Genomic DNA, 15,609 nt, shown 5'->3' with positions numbered 1-15,609 from the left:
TCCTGCTGCTCTCGGACAGTGGAGCTGGTGGCGGTGGACAACGCCATGAACGTCGGGACGTGTTTGCATTCCCTGCCTTCCATAACCACCTCTGTCGCCCCTTCCACTGCCCCTTCTTCAGGCCCGCCCACCGCCCCTTCCACTGCCCCTTCCACTGCCCCTTCCACTGCCCCTTCCACCGCCCCTTCCTCCGCCCCTTCCACCGCCCCTTCTTCAGGCCCGCCCACCGCCCCTTCCACTGCCCCTTCCACTGCCCCTTCCACTGCCCCTTCCACCGCCCCTTCCACCGCCCCTTCCTCCGCCCCTTCCACTGCCCCTTCCACTGCCCCTTCCACCGCCCCTTCTTCAGGCCCGCCCTCCCTCACCCTCAGCCTTCCACTATGGTTCTGTCTCCTAGTTTCTGCCTTGCCACTATACCATCCAGGGTCCTACTGATCTGACCTACTGATCTGCTGCGCCACCGGGGAAGACCTATACATTTATACTAAGTTTGTCTAAAAATGGGAAAGTGCCCGCACACTTATTCTAACAATGCATGTTTTAAGAGGGACAGAACTGGGAACCTTAAAATAACATGCTATATTCCGTCTTTCACATACCAAAACAAACCTTACACGGGTCAGAAGCATATGGTTACGTTGAAGTTCTCAAAAGAAATTGCTAGTGAAATGTATTGTATAAATACCTTATAGTCAAAAGTGGACTATAGTTACGCCATGGTGGTGCGGAATGTAACCAACACAGCACTGACACAGGCTGCTCTTACACACAACAACATTTGACACTGTCTTTACCCGTGGTCCACAAAGCCCTCGGGGGCCTTGTCATTAAAAACTGGTCTGGTTCTTAAAACATGCGCCTGACTTCCCCTTTTGACAGACCTACAGCTGTCTAGAAGCCAAACAAACTGTCCTCTAGACAGCTTTTTTTTGCACAAGCTCCTCTGACTGCCTGGATAGGATTCCGCATCTGCAATTCCCACTCCCTCTGTTTTGGTGAAGTTTTATGTTAATGTATTGTTGAGTTTTTTTTATTGCTGTAATTCATGGCTCAACTACAAAAGAGACATACTGCAGGTTTGATTCACTGTGTATAGAAAATAAAAAGCTAAAAATAAAGCTCTACTTCATCATTTAATTATCAAGATACTCAAGCCCCACCCACCTCAAAATAAACCAATTGTTACAGTCATTTTGTTGTAATACTATTGGTTGCTCCACTGATTTTTTTCATTATACAATATAATAATGTAAACAAATAAACATTCTACCAGTATTCTAGATGACCTTTAGCAGACAATGTTACCCAGACTGACTAACATGAGCAATTATATTAAAATACCATACCTCAGGACCTTTCCATTACTGGTTCCACACACAAACCACTGGCTTATCTGCCTCCCTGATCACAATCATGAATATTTAATATTATACCTTTGGAAAAAAGCAATGGTGAAAGTTGATATTAAGAGGAATCAGTTACAAATGAAAGGTTGTTAACAAACACCAGGGTGGGTACTAGGCATAATCAACATATGTGGTTGCTTAGGCCCCCACCAATAGGGGACCTCCAACAGATAGGGCTGCCCCCGACCAATTGGGGAGAGGGGGGCCCCAGGTCAAAATTAGCTTAGGGCCCCCAAAAGGCTAGAAGTGGCATTGAGAAACATGCCTCAATTTATTAAAAATGTTTAATAAGACAAAGCAAGATTTCTTTTTTTTCTCTTTCCCTCTATCTCATTAAATAATTGTTTATGTGCTATAAAACGTCCCAGTGTGTGATGGATTAATAAATGCAGATGTTTCATTAATTAGAACTGGGGTTTTGGACGAATTATAGATCCTGCCGACCAATGAAATAATTGAACACTACAGTAATACAACACAACAACACACCCAACAACATAAGCTCTTCACACTAATCTTCTCTCTCATCTTCTCTCTTTTTTTTTCTTCAATCTTACTTTCTCATTCTGTCCATTTCTCCTTCTCCTTAGGTGACAATGCTACAGCGAGCAAGGAACCCTGCCAAAGCTGAGAAGTTCTCCTTCCAGCTGGATGAGTCTCTGACCAACATCATCATCAACATCACTGGAAAAAGCCTCACCTTCACCCTCAAGACATCCAACCCCTACACACTGATTCAAGTTCTCAGTTACAGGTTCACCTCATGGAGTACGATGAAGATAGAAAGTGGAAAGACAGATCACATACATTTCCAGCTGGGATATGGAGCTGAGGCTGGCTAGCATTTAGAAATCACCCTCTGGTGAGACTTTGTGCTGTACCTTGTCAACCTGTGATTACACTGATTCTCCCACCTCAACTCTACTAGGACAGAGACTGAGGCCAGCGGGAAACTGTGGACCGTCCAGAAAGTGGGAAACCTCTACCGGATACGCCTGGCCTCCAACAAACAGACAGGATTATGGGAAATCAACATGAACTCCAAGAAGCCCTACACACTGAAGATCACGGGTGAGTTATGGCCGCCATCTAGTGGTGAATTACGGACATTCACGTCCCAGATGTCCATATGACCAGTCCAGCAAATGGCCTTGCACTTCTGTTTCTGAAACCTCACGGCAAAACCATGCAGAATGCACAGAACCATGCAGAATGCACAGAACCATGCAGAATGCACAGAACCATGCTCAACGTTGGTGGTTTCCAGCCCGTCCATGGCCGCAGGAACATGTTCGGAGCAGGGGGTGTGGACCAAGTGGTGGAATTGAACTTTGTGATAAAAATGTATTTTTTTTAGATTGTAATTTGGGTTCACAGGTTTGGCAAAGTCATATAGAGAAATAACGAGTCGTGTCTGTGTCCATGTGTCTGTCCCTCTAGGTCAGAGTACCATTGCCTTTATTCATGATTTTGTGGAATCCTTTGGAGGGCCTCATCCAGGATACGCCCCGATATCTGGACGTCCAGAATCAGGTAACAACAACACTGTTAAAAATAAGTCTTTCTAGAAAGGACATTGAACCACGGGTCTACACAGCCAGACTTTTATCCTCCATTTCATCCTTCCTTATTCCCCTCTCCTCCTCCTCCTCCTTCCAGGTGTTCCTGCAATTCTATTGGTGTCAGTGTTGGGCAAGAAGGGACCAGCCTTGGTAACTGTGTCAGGGTCAGAGGTAGGTGGCGGGACCTTAGAAGACATGGGCAACGGGGACTTCCTGGTTACTGTAACCAAGGTCCCTGTAGGGGAATCTAGTGAATGGGACTGACGTGGTTTCCTCCATTTTGTTCCAGAGACAGTCCACCACTCAGATGTCCATTTCCAGTGTTACCATCAGGGTATGTGAAGATGAAACACTTCCTGTTTACACTGACGTGATGTTAAATCAAGGCAACAATTGCATATTGGGGTATAGAGAACAACAATACCCAATAGAAGAATAGACTGTAACCTCTACATAAATATTTCTGTTCATGTAAATTGTCCAACCAATGAAAACATTTCACATTTTCTAATGTGGACCAAACCCACTACTTGACAATTCTTCTTCTCCTTGTCCTCTCCTCCTCACAGGCTGTGGTGGACAGAACCATGGAGCCTGGTAAGGCCTTCACTCTTCCATTCGTTGTCATGACAAACAGCACAGGAGGCTCTTACAAAATCAATGCCAGGAATGACAAAGACTTCACTATGAACTACCCCACCAGGTAGGAATCATGTGAGGAATATAAAGACCCCAGCTGGCCTGATCCCAGATCTGTTTCATTCAGGTGATCTGTTGACCAGAGGAGTTGGTGATTTCCACATGAACAGATCTTGGACCAGATTATCTAAGCCTATTGATCAAAACAAGTTCATTCTCAACACTACATGACATGAGTCAACAATGGTAGATGTTGTTCTCTTCTGACTGAATTTGTTCACTCCAACATGTTGCTAAATGCTAACTTCAACAGTGTCATGGTGGGGACCGGAGGAAACGCCACCGCTAATCTGACCATCACAGCGCCCGCCAACACTGAGTCAGGGACGGACATCACCCTGGCCGTCGAGGCCGTGGCCCCGGGATCTGTTGACTCCTGCTGCTCTCCGACGGTGGAGCTGGTGGCGGCGGACAACGCCATGAACGCTGGCATCTGTCTGTACTCCATCGTCCTTTCCTCAGTCCCGCCCTCCCTCACCCTTACTCTGCCGTTATGGGCGTGTCTTCTAGTCTCCGCCCTCTTCAGTGAACCCTTTGGACATGAGGATATGTGCAACGGACAGGACATAATAAACTGTGAGGATTGATTGGAGCACAGAGAACACCTTTAAGGCAAGAACCAAGAAAACCTGGGTCATGGAGTTCATTTCTCACGAAGAGTCCCTTTGAAGATCTTGGGAGAAAAGCTCTCTTACAGGAAGTGGGCTGCTTATGACAGAAAACTGCTGGAAACAGCAATAAACATTGACTACCTCTGCTATAAAGACTGTTTACAGGCATTGTAGAACAAACTAGTACATCTATCATGTCTAAGTATCCAAAATCTGAAGTCCAATCATCCAGAGTTATCTCCCTGTCCTGATAGCTGACAATAAAGAATGCTTTTACTGTCCAGAATATCTTTCATTTTGCTTACAATTTGATTGAACGTGTTCTTTTGAATCATATGAGTCATATTTTCCAGTAGAAACACACCATTAATTCAGACTTGTGTTTCACCTGATTACAGATATGAAGTTACAAAGATACTGAATTGTGTTGGCTTCATATTTATGTAGGCTAGTCTTTTCTTTGACATATTTGTCCTGACGACGCAATGACCATAAATTCACCCATACACCCAAAGGAAAGTAATCAATTTCCCAGACCAAGATTCAAATGTATGTTTTGGGGTTTACAGTCTGTTTAACAAAAACGTTTCAAATGTACAAATATGATGGGACTCCCTGTCAAACTTCCCTGCTGTTGTACTTTATTTCTGCTGTCTTGTTGTCCCAGCCCCACCAGTTTAGCCTATAAAATGCCAAGCAACGATCTTAGCAAGAAACAAACTCAAGTCAGCCGTCCAGCCTGTGTTACGGCCTTGTGTCATCATGTTCAACATGTATATGTTGTAGCTCACGCTAGGTAGATCAGCCTTCTACTGCCCAGCAGAAAGGTTCTGTCCACTTGGTTCTGTCTTAAATGCAGCATTAGACTTCAAATGACTGATCACAACATAGTAATATATAAATATTTAAAATATCGAAATTCAGATTTGTCAACAGGGAATTGAACATTCAATTCACCCATTTGTGAGGAACTCCTTACTGAATAATGCATTTAGATTTACTTTCATTTATTAGTATAACAGGTTACACTAAATGGTGCCAAAATACTATGTTTTTCAGATTGAACCTATCCACTACTTTCTGCAAACTTTGAACTGACATTCTTCACATTCTTCCAATTAAGTACCCTGTGTTCATCTAAAAACCTGAACGGCAGTCCAATGTATTTTATAACAAGATAGTTTTATCTTGTTACCCTGTTATTGTTAGACTGTTATTGTTACCCCCCCGGCACCGTTCTCAGCTGACACGCCCACAAATCACGTCTTCGGACGCATCATCATAAAAAACAATGTGAGTTAATTATTACGGTGTAACCGCCTAGCTCAGTTCAGTATATATTCAGGTGAATTTCTCCGGGTTTTTTTTCATTGCTTTGGTTATCCAAGCACTGTAGGTAGAAAGGAAGAGCTCCAGCTACTGTCCAGCACACTAAGGTATGAAATCTTTGAACGTGTATGTATCATATGTGGTTTTACATCTCAAAACAATCCACATGGAATTATTTCCAATTTGTTTACCAATATAGATATATAGATAGCATATAGTAATGTTAAGATATATAGATAGAATATACAGCGCCGGAAAAAATGAAGAGACCACTGCACCTTTTTCTTTCCTTTCCAAAAAAGTCCAAAATGAAGGTTTTGAGTGAGGAACGAAAAAGGTGCAGTGGTCTCTTCATTTTTTCTGGAGCTGTAGTAATGTTATGGTAAATGGGATAAGGTGCTTAGGTGATAATGTTTATTGATTATTTGTGGTAACCACAACACCATGTATTTTATGTTTTTAATGTTTGTCACAATATATTTTATTTTCTCCTTAATTAGGTCATGTATTTGCATAAGTGGACAGATTTTAGCAAATTTTAGAAAATGAATTAAAAAAATACAAATAACAATTAAACAGAATCTTAGCTTTTGATACCAGATGTTTATGAACTTGGGGGTTTTCCTGACTAGTAAATTATGAAGTTATAGCAAACCTGATGGCCATTCACAAATCCTTTGATACTGTTTTACAAGTTAAGAGCCAGATAATTTAGTAGCATGGCATCAAAGTGGGAAAAGTATTAGAGGAGCACCAGATATATTAATGTCAACAGTATGAGTGTGGACAGCCACTGAGAATTGTTTCAGGGCCCCACATGATGCTATTATACAGCTCCGGAAAAGGTTATGAGACAACTGCACCTTTTTCTTTCCTTTCCAAAAAAGTCGAAAAGGAAGGTTTTGATCAAGGAACGGAAGGGTTAAAATTAAGAGACCACTCAAAAAAGGAAAGAAAAAGGCACAGTGGTCTCTTAATTTTTCCTGGAGCTGTATATCAGAAAGTACATGGGATTCTCCCAGTCTACAAACAAGCAACATTTGCAGAGGTATAATAGTTCAGTTTCTGACCAACCCACAGTTCGGCGTTCGCTTTCAAACACATCAGGGTGTTGAGTTAATGGATAATGGCAAACCGACAGAGAAAAAAGGGCCTTAGTGTACTTGAGCACAATAGTAGTTGGGCAACAAGGCGTTCAGAACATGGGATGAGGCTTGTAAAGGAAAACACCATAAGAAAACATTCACATGTGGCTCAGGAGAGAACAACGACGTTAGTGTTTTATTGATTAATTATTAAAATGGGGGAAGACTGCATGTGCCAGACTCTTGTATAATTTTATGGACGTATAGTTCGCTAACTGCATCATTAGCACAGATAAATGAGAACATGTGGACTGTGGCCAAGACATTGAACAACAGATATGGGCTTGGTCAGGAAATCTCTTCCTGACCCACTTGAGGACTAATGAGGACTGGAAATATTGACGAATGTGTTGAACTTGATGGCGGAAATGATGATGATGGTTATGATGGCTATGGCGATGACGTCTCTCTCAACCCAGAAACACACTCTCCCGCAGACTCGTGATGTCGCCGATGGTAGGCGTGTCCCTTCTGGCCCTGGTCCTATCAGGAGGAAGCTGGGCGTTTGTGCCCACCGGCGACGGACCCTCCACTCACGTCCGGATGACAGAATCAGCAGTGCTACAGAAGGTCGTCGAGGTGTGCCGGGCCATCGCTGAGTCAGAGGGACGGGACTTCATCCTCACAGTAAGTGCTTTTGTGTCTGATAGAGAGATGTTCTTTTTTCTTTTCTTTTTTTAGCTACTGCTGCCTCACCTCGGCTTGGCTGACCTCTAACCTCGGATATTTCCCTTCAGGGTAACTCACCTGAGGAAATTGTCCAGGCCTGTCTGGGTCCCACAGCTACGGGGGAAGTTTCAGCCTCTAAGTTCAAATCCGCCCTGAACGAGATCAACGAACAGCACCCCCTGGTGGACCGAGACTTTGCCGACAGGTCAGAGCAGAACTGAAGGATGACATTTCCATAGAAGCATATAAATACGATTATTTAATCGAATCATTACATAGAGTATTTATTTTTATATTTAACGAGAATGTACTTAAAAAAAAGAAAACAGAGCACACATCCATTGGTTTTTCAGAAGGTTTTGGTGTCGGGCCAGTCGTATCAACGGTGTGAATGTTAGGGACGTGAATATCAGCTATAACTCACACTAAACCAATGGATCACAATCCTGTATTATAACAGCCCAGAACATCACTTCGATTCAGAGGAGTTTGTTCGAGGCCGGGGCCTGATCACCGATGGGGTGGCCAGCATCAAGGCCAACGTACGCAAGGAGAACTTCGTGGCTGCCAGAGAGACTCTGGGGAAGGTGCTGCATACCCTGCAGGTGAGGAGGGTGAGGGAGGGAGAGAAGGGGGAGACAGGGAGAGAGAGGGAGAGAAGGAGAAGATGAGGCGGCAGATAGCCTGATGTTTAGGCTAGTAACCAAAAGGTTGGTGGTTGGGATCGAGGACGGTTTAAGGCATAAGTGACATGAGCAGCCGCTTAGGGTCCCCGACTGCTAGAGGAGATGGGCCCCCCACTGCTAGAGGAGATGGGCCCCCCACTGCTAGAGGAGATGGGTCCCCCACTGCTAGAGGAGATGGGTCCCCCACTGCTAGAGGAGATGGGTCCCCCACTGCTAGAGGAGATGGGGTCCCAAATCAAATTTTGCTTAGGGTCCCCAAAATGTTAGAACCGGTACTGGTTGCAAGGCTTAAAAATTTAGCATGGCTCTGGATAAAAATGCAGGTAAATTATAAAAATGTAAGAATATCACTGTGACAGAGGGAGAAATGTATGGATACTGGGTGTACTGTGTTAATCGCAGTGTGTGATAAACCAATGTGTTTCCCAGGACTTCTACAGCCACAGTAACTGGGTAGATCTGGGCTACACCCAACCATATATCAACTTATTACGCCCCGACCTCCCACTGGAAAACCTAGCGGGTAAAGCCTGCCAATCTGTCTGTGTGTGCATGTGTGTGTGTATGTGTGTGTGTGTGTATGTGTATGTGTGTGTAGGTGTGTGTGTGTGTGTGTGTGTGTGTGTGTATGTGTGTGTGTGTGTGTTAAGGGTGTTTGTGGAAATCCAGAGACCACCTAGACAGAGGGTGGATGTGTGGGAACAATGTCAGATAAAAAAGAGATAAAGCATTTTACATGCTGACCAAATGCCAGACAGTGTGACACATAACTCAGTCAATGCACTCACAATCCAGGGTGGGGTATTGATAACCACTGTTATAAAGATAACAGAGAATGATGTGTGTGTGTGTGTGTGTGTGTGTGTGTCAGTGTTCTGTAGGTCTTGGTCACATTTGAACGTTGTGTTTTGTTTGTGTAGATTTCAAAACTCCAACCTGTAAGGACTGCACCAATGGTGGGTTCTGTCCCAACTCCATTTTGCCCGACATCCTCAACAAGAAGATACTCACGTCAGGATACATGGGGATCTACACCCCGGCCAAGCCTAGAGGTAGACACACGCCGGCTCTCATTCACCTTCATGCGGATGACACTAGTCCACCTGGCCCCTCACTGAAGTCTGGGCTGAGCACCCTTCAACATGGCTTCAATGACACACAACTTGCCTTTCATGAATCCCAAATACTCCTCAGTTCTAGTAAAACTGAATGCATCATCTTCAATTCGAAACCACCTGTACGCGATCGGTAAACACTGTCACATTAGATTTAGATGATATTGATGCCTAGTACCTTGAACCGTTCACTTTTATTACACTCACATCAGCCAACTCTGGTCTAGCATCAAATCAATGATTGATTTCCTGTTTCACAAAACAAAACAGACCTGCACTTTGGCATTATAACTAATTAGGGTTTCCTTTTGTATTTATGTGTAACTAAGTGTTTCTTTGGCCAGGATGTCATTTTAAATCACAATTGTTTCTCAATCGACTTAACTGTTTACAGACACATTAAATAAAAAATATATTAAAAGGTTTTCTAGTGAAGCAAATTTTCAAAATGAGGACATTTGGCAGGTCGATTGACTGCCTTTTGGTCCTCACCTGCACGGTCAGAACAACACACAGAAAACATGCTCACCACCCTGCTAATATACACTACACACTGTCTCTTTTTGAAAGCCATCATCCCATCTCTCCACTAGGGAAGTGTAGCCATGGAGGTGCTGCAGACCTGTCCAGCTTGGAGATTCCTCGTGGGGGCATCAGCAAGGATGAGCTTCGCGCCGACAATGTGGCCCTGCACAATGCTGCTGTTACCTTGGCTACCACCGCCAGCCTGCAGCTTTTGGATGACATACGGGGCGCCGCTGGCGACAAGGACTTTCTACGGTACAGAGAGGGGGAAGGGATGAGTCAAGGACTATCTATGGTAAAGAGAGGGGGAGGGGATGAGTCAAGGGCTATCTACAGTACAGAGAGGGGGAGGGGGTAAGTCAAGGACTATCTATGGAACAGAGAGGGGGAAGGGATGAGTCAAGGGCTATCTACGGTACAGAGAGGGGGAAGGGATGAGTCAAGGACTATCTACAGTACAGAGAGGGGGAAGGGATGAGTCAAGGAGTATCTACTGTAAAGAGAGGGGGAGGGGATGAGTTAAGGGCTATCTACAGTACAGAGAGGGGGAGGGGGTGAGTCAAGGACTATCTACGGTAAAGAGAGGGGGAGGGGATGAGTCAAGGGCTATCTACAGTACAGAGAGGGGGAGGGGGTGAGTCAAGGACTATCTATGGAACAGAGAGGGGAAGGGAATGAGTCAAGGACTTTCTACGGTACAGAGAAGGGGAAGGGATGAGTCAAAGCACTATCTGTGGTGCAGAGAAGGGGAGGGGATGAGTCAAGGACTATCTATAGTACAGATGTGGAGGTGATGGATAAAGGACTATCTACAGTACAGAGGGGCAGGGGATGAGTCAAGGACTATCTAAATATATTTTGAAATACATTATTACAATAAGTTTAACAATAAAATACTATTCTTAATATGATCAGCTGAGTAAGAATAAGATACAATTACATAGGCTGTAAAAAATAAAACCTGAACTAAAAAAACAAACCTGAACTTGTTTAAACTAAATATACCATTGGACTCAGTTTTACCTCATGCTGCTTCAGGGCCCCTGGTAGTCATGGAACCTAAACTAGTGGCTGTGATACAGTGATTACGATCCTTATGAGGGCATATGGTTCCACTGAACCCAGAATTTAAAATTAAACGGTATGCTGTGAATGCACCCCTTTCTGGTGTCAGCATCAGGCTAATGCCCTAGGGAGAACCATCTTGACCTGGGCTGCCACATGGGGCACTTAAACGTGGCTCGGCTGCCACCCCCTGACGAGGCACACCTGCTCATAATCAGGCCTTGTCAGGGGACGTTAAAAGGGACCCTCAGAAATTGGGGCCCCTACTTCCTGCAGCTGTGACTGACCGTAACCCCTGGAGATGGGCAAAGTAGTGCATCTGTTCATTCGGCTCTCACATCCTCTCTCTCTCTCTCTCTCTCTCTCTCTCTCTCCTTCCCAGCCTTATGGGAATAGCACGTTCCTCAGTCTTGGCTTTTGTGATTGACACCACTGGGAGCATGAGTGATGACATAGCTGAAGCCAAGCGAATGGTCAACGAGATCATCGACAGCAAAAAGGGAACGCAGGACGAGCCCTCCCAGTACATCCTGGTGCCCTTCAACGACCCAGGTAAGGCTGGGTTTAGCGTGTTCTCCTCAGCTAAACATCCCTGACACTTCTGGCATGCCCCGAAACGCGTGACCACAACGTGAAACCAGGAACTGGTGTTTGTGGGTCTGTGTCTGTTTAACTAACCGGGTATGGCCGAGAACCCACAAGGACAAAAAACAAAACTGGGGAACTCACAGATTAAAGCTAAACAAATTACAAGAAAATGGGTTAATGGGGTAACAAACAATGTAAATAGGAACAATGTTTCACATCTGTACACTGTCCTTGAAATGTTTAAATCCTTAATTATGTCGTTTTACTTTCAGATTCAAATAATATATTTAAAATGTGTTTGCATGTAGATTTCGGACCCTTGATAAGAACGACAGAGCCTAACGTCATGAAAGCGCAGGTTGCTAAGCTCACCGCCAAAGGAGGTGGAGACAAACCTGAGATGTGCTTATCAGGACTGCAGGTACAGTAACTGACATGGCTATCTTCCAATTAGGATTAAGATATTTCTTTGTACCTTAAAGTAATCTTTCCCTACCTTCTCCAGTTGGCGCTGACCGGTGCCCCAGCATCATCCCACATCTACGTTTTCACTGATGCTCCCCCAAAGGACATTTCACTAAAGGACACCATCGTCGCCCTGATCAGAAGCACCAAGTCCACGGTGAGTATTTCCTCAAACAGTTCCTATTCGCAAGGACCAATTCCATTTCCTGCAGTCTAAAGGAATCCAATATTCCTGTGATTAACCCTGGCCTTGTATTAACTTGCAGAGGTGGTTTTTCACAGGGAGTCCACCTAACTGTCTCCCCAGGTGTCTTTCTTCATGACCGGTGACGGAGCCGGTGCTCGGAGGAGGAAGCGTGCGGTTGGGATGTTTGACATCTATAAGGATCTGGCCCTGGCGTCTGGAGGTCAAGCTATTGGTGTCAGCAAGGCTAACTTGCCTCAGGCCACTGACATTATTGCTGACTCATCCACCTCTGCCCTGGTGAGTCAGTCGGCCATTTTGTTTTAGATCAGAAGCTGAAGATCATTCAAAACAACAACTAATTATTTATTTAAAATGAAGCCTTAATATTAAAGTTATATTTTTTTATCATTTTTTTTTTTATCTAATTGTGTTTTGGGGACGTTTTATGTTAATGTATTGTTGAGTTTTTATTATTGCTGTAATTCATGGCTCAACTACAAAAGAGACATACTACAGGTCTCAGTTTGATTCACTGTGTATAGAAAAAAAAAACTAAAAATAAAGCTCTACTTATCATTTAATTACCATGGTACTGAAGCCCCACCCACCTCAAAATCAACCAATTGTTACAGTCATTTGGTTGTGATACTATTGGTTGCTCCACTGATTTTTTTCATTATACAATATAATAATGTAAACAAATAAACATTCTACCAGTATTCTAGATGACCTTTAGCAGACAATGTTACCCAGACTGACTAGCATGAGCAATTATATTAAAATACCATACCTCAGGACCTTTCCATTACTGGTTCCACACACAAACCACTGGCTTATCTGCCTCCCTGATTACAATCATGAATATTTAATATTATACCTTTGGAAAAAAGCAATGGTGAAAGTTGATATTAAGAGGAATCAGTTAAAAATGTAAAGTTGTTAACAAACACCAGGGTGGGTACTAGGAATAATCAACATATGTGGTTGCTTAGGGCCCCCACCAATAGGGGACCTCCAACAGATAGGACTGCCCCCGACCAATTGGGGAGAGGGGGGCCCCAGGTCAAATTTTGCTTGGGCCCCCAAAAGGCTAGAATCGGCATTGAGAAACATGCCTCAGTTTATTAAAAATGTTTAATAAGAAAAAACAAGATTTCTTTTTTTCCTTTTTCCCTCTATCTCATTAAATAATTGTTTATGTGCTATAAAACGTCCCAGTGTGTGATGGATTAATAAATGCAGATGTTACATTAATTAGAACTGCGGTTTTGGACCATTTATAGATCCCGCCGACCAATTAAATAATTGAACACTACAGTAATACAACACACCCAACCACATAAGCTCTTCTCAGTAATCTTTTCTCTCATCTTCTCTCTTTTCTTGTCTTCGATCTTACTTTCTCATTCTGTCTATTTCTCGTCTCCTCAGGTGACAGTGCTACAGCGAGCAAGGAACCCCGGCAAAGCTGAGAAGTTCTCCTTCCAGCTGGATGAGTCTCTGACCAACATCACCATCTACATCACTGGAAAAAGCCTCACCTTCACCCTCAAGAACCCGGCAGGTAAGGACGTCCAACCCCAAGACACTGATCCATGGTCTGTTCTCAGTTACAGGTTCTCCTCATGGAGTAGAATGAAGTTAGAAAGTGGAAATACAGAACACATATATTTCCAGCTGGGATATGGAGCTGAGGCTGGCTAGCTTTTAGAAATCACCCTCTGGTGAGAACTTGTGCTGTACCTTGTCAACCTGTGATTACCCTGATTCTCCCTCCTCAACTCTACTAGGCGTCACTCAGACAGAGACCGAGGCCAGCGGGAAACTGGGGACCGTCCAGAAAGTGGGAAACCTCTACCGGATACGCCTGGCCTCCAACAAACAGACAGGATTATGGGAAATCAACATGAACTCCAACCAGCCCTACACACTGAAGATCACGGGTGAGTTATGGCCGCCATCTAGTGGTGAATTACGGACATTCACGTCCCAGATGTCCATACGACCAGTCCACCAAGTGGCCTTGCACTTCTGTTTCTGAAACCTACTGGCAAAACCATGCAGAATGCACAAAACCATGATCAACGTTGGTTGTTTCCAGCCCATCCATGGCCGCAGGAAGATGTTCTGAGCAGGGGGTGTAATTGTGTGGTGGAATTGAACTTTGTGATAAATATGTATTTTTTTAGAAATGTATTTTGGGTTCACAGGTTTGGCAAAGTCGTATAGAGAGATAACCAGTCGTGTCTGTGTTCATGTGTCTGTCCCTCTAGGTCAGAGTACCATTGCCTTTATTTATGATTTTGTGGAATCTTTTGGAGGGCCTCATCCTGGATACGCCCCGATATCTGGACGTCCAGAATCAGGTAAAAACAACAACACTGTTAAAAAGATGTCTTTCTAGAAAGGACATTGAACCACGGGCCTACACAGCCAGACATTTATCCTCCAGTTCGCCCTTCCTTATTCCTCTCTCCTCCTCCTTCCAGGTGTTCCTGCAATTCTATTGGTGTCAGTGTTGGGCAAGAAGGGACCGGCCTCTTTCAAGATCTCCGATGTTGCCTTGGTAACAGTGTCAGGGTCAGAGGTTGTTGGTGGGATCCTGGAAGGCATGGGCAACGGCGACTTCCTTGTTACTGTAACCAAGGTCCCTGCGGGCGAGTTTGTGGTGCTGCTGAACGGGACCGACCTGGTTTCCTCCACTTTGTTCCAGAGACAGTCCACCACTCAGATGTCCGTTTCCAAAGTTACCATCAGGGTACGTGAAGATGACACACTTCCTGTTGACAGTCAAATACAACTTTAATGAATGAGTCAGGAAGTAGCCTTTATGGAATATTGGGACATGGTTAGATAATATACGATAGCAGAGAACAGTGTGACTGTTGCTTTTCGACAGCAACTCAAATGCCGAATTTCATCACTTCAATGCCAACACACATATTCTCTTAACTGTATAGAATTTAGCAAATCAAAAACAAAATTCCCAACATATTTTAATTCTGCTTGATTTAAATTCTTAACCATAAGACACAGGTTTTTGAAACCCCATCTGATTGGCTGCCACAGGAACAGGGCCCCAATCGCACCCAATAAAGCTCCGCCTCCTGAGCACAAAGATTTGTCAGTCACTGTTAATGGGCCAATAAATGAACGAGAAGCAATCCTTTCTTTTCTGACCCTCCTCACAGGCCGTGGTGGACAGAACCATGGAGCCTGGTAAGGCCTTCACTCTTCCATTCGTTGTCATGACAAACAGCACAGGAGGCACTTATAAAATCAATGCCAGGAATGACAAAGACTTCACTATGAACTACCCCACCAGGTAGGAATCATGTGAGGAATATTAAGAACCTAGCTGGCTTGATCCCAGAACTGTTTCATTCCGATGTCCTGTTGACCATAGTTGGTGATTTCCACATGAACAGATCTTGGACCAGATTATCTAGTCCAATTGTACCTGTTTATTTTCCACACTACATGAGTCAACATCAGAAAACATTGTTCTCTTCTGATTTAATTTGTTCACTCCAACATGTTGCTAAATGCTAACTTCA

At 44.1% G+C, this 15,609-nt stretch overlaps 1 protein-coding gene across 2 annotated transcripts in view; it reads left to right on the top strand.

The window, feature by feature from the left end:
* The window catches only part of LOC105020899 (von Willebrand factor A domain-containing protein 7-like), a 31,567-nt gene that overhangs the window by 14,396 nt on the left and 1,562 nt on the right, over positions 1-15,609 (top strand). The window contains exons 1-16 of one of the 2 annotated variants that reach the window (XM_034290960.1): positions 5,609-5,714; positions 7,190-7,379; positions 7,490-7,626; positions 7,882-8,026; positions 8,537-8,630; positions 9,028-9,159; positions 9,816-10,002; positions 11,195-11,364; positions 11,709-11,821; positions 11,906-12,022; positions 12,173-12,349; positions 13,484-13,616; positions 13,843-13,995; positions 14,326-14,418; positions 14,542-14,810; positions 15,244-15,377. In XM_034290960.1, the coding sequence (XP_034146851.1) occupies positions 7,197-7,379; positions 7,490-7,626; positions 7,882-8,026; positions 8,537-8,630; positions 9,028-9,159; positions 9,816-10,002; positions 11,195-11,364; positions 11,709-11,821; positions 11,906-12,022; positions 12,173-12,349; positions 13,484-13,616; positions 13,843-13,995; positions 14,326-14,418; positions 14,542-14,810; positions 15,244-15,377 (2,237 nt within the window). In that variant the 5' untranslated portion in view covers positions 5,609-5,714; positions 7,190-7,196. Of the gene's footprint in view, positions 1-2,846; positions 2,940-5,608; positions 5,715-7,189; positions 7,380-7,489; positions 7,627-7,881; positions 8,027-8,536; positions 8,631-9,027; positions 9,160-9,815; positions 10,003-11,194; positions 11,365-11,708; positions 11,822-11,905; positions 12,023-12,172; positions 12,350-13,483; positions 13,617-13,842; positions 13,996-14,325; positions 14,419-14,541; positions 14,811-15,243; positions 15,378-15,609 lie in introns of those variants that run through there. The other variant, XM_034290959.1, reaches the window with a different exon arrangement.

Source organism: Esox lucius, chromosome 25, assembly GCF_011004845.1.
Source record: "Esox lucius isolate fEsoLuc1 chromosome 25, fEsoLuc1.pri, whole genome shotgun sequence".
Classification (NCBI taxonomy): domain Eukaryota; kingdom Metazoa; phylum Chordata; class Actinopteri; order Esociformes; family Esocidae; genus Esox; species Esox lucius.
This window is presented reverse-complemented; position numbering and strand designations above follow the sequence as displayed.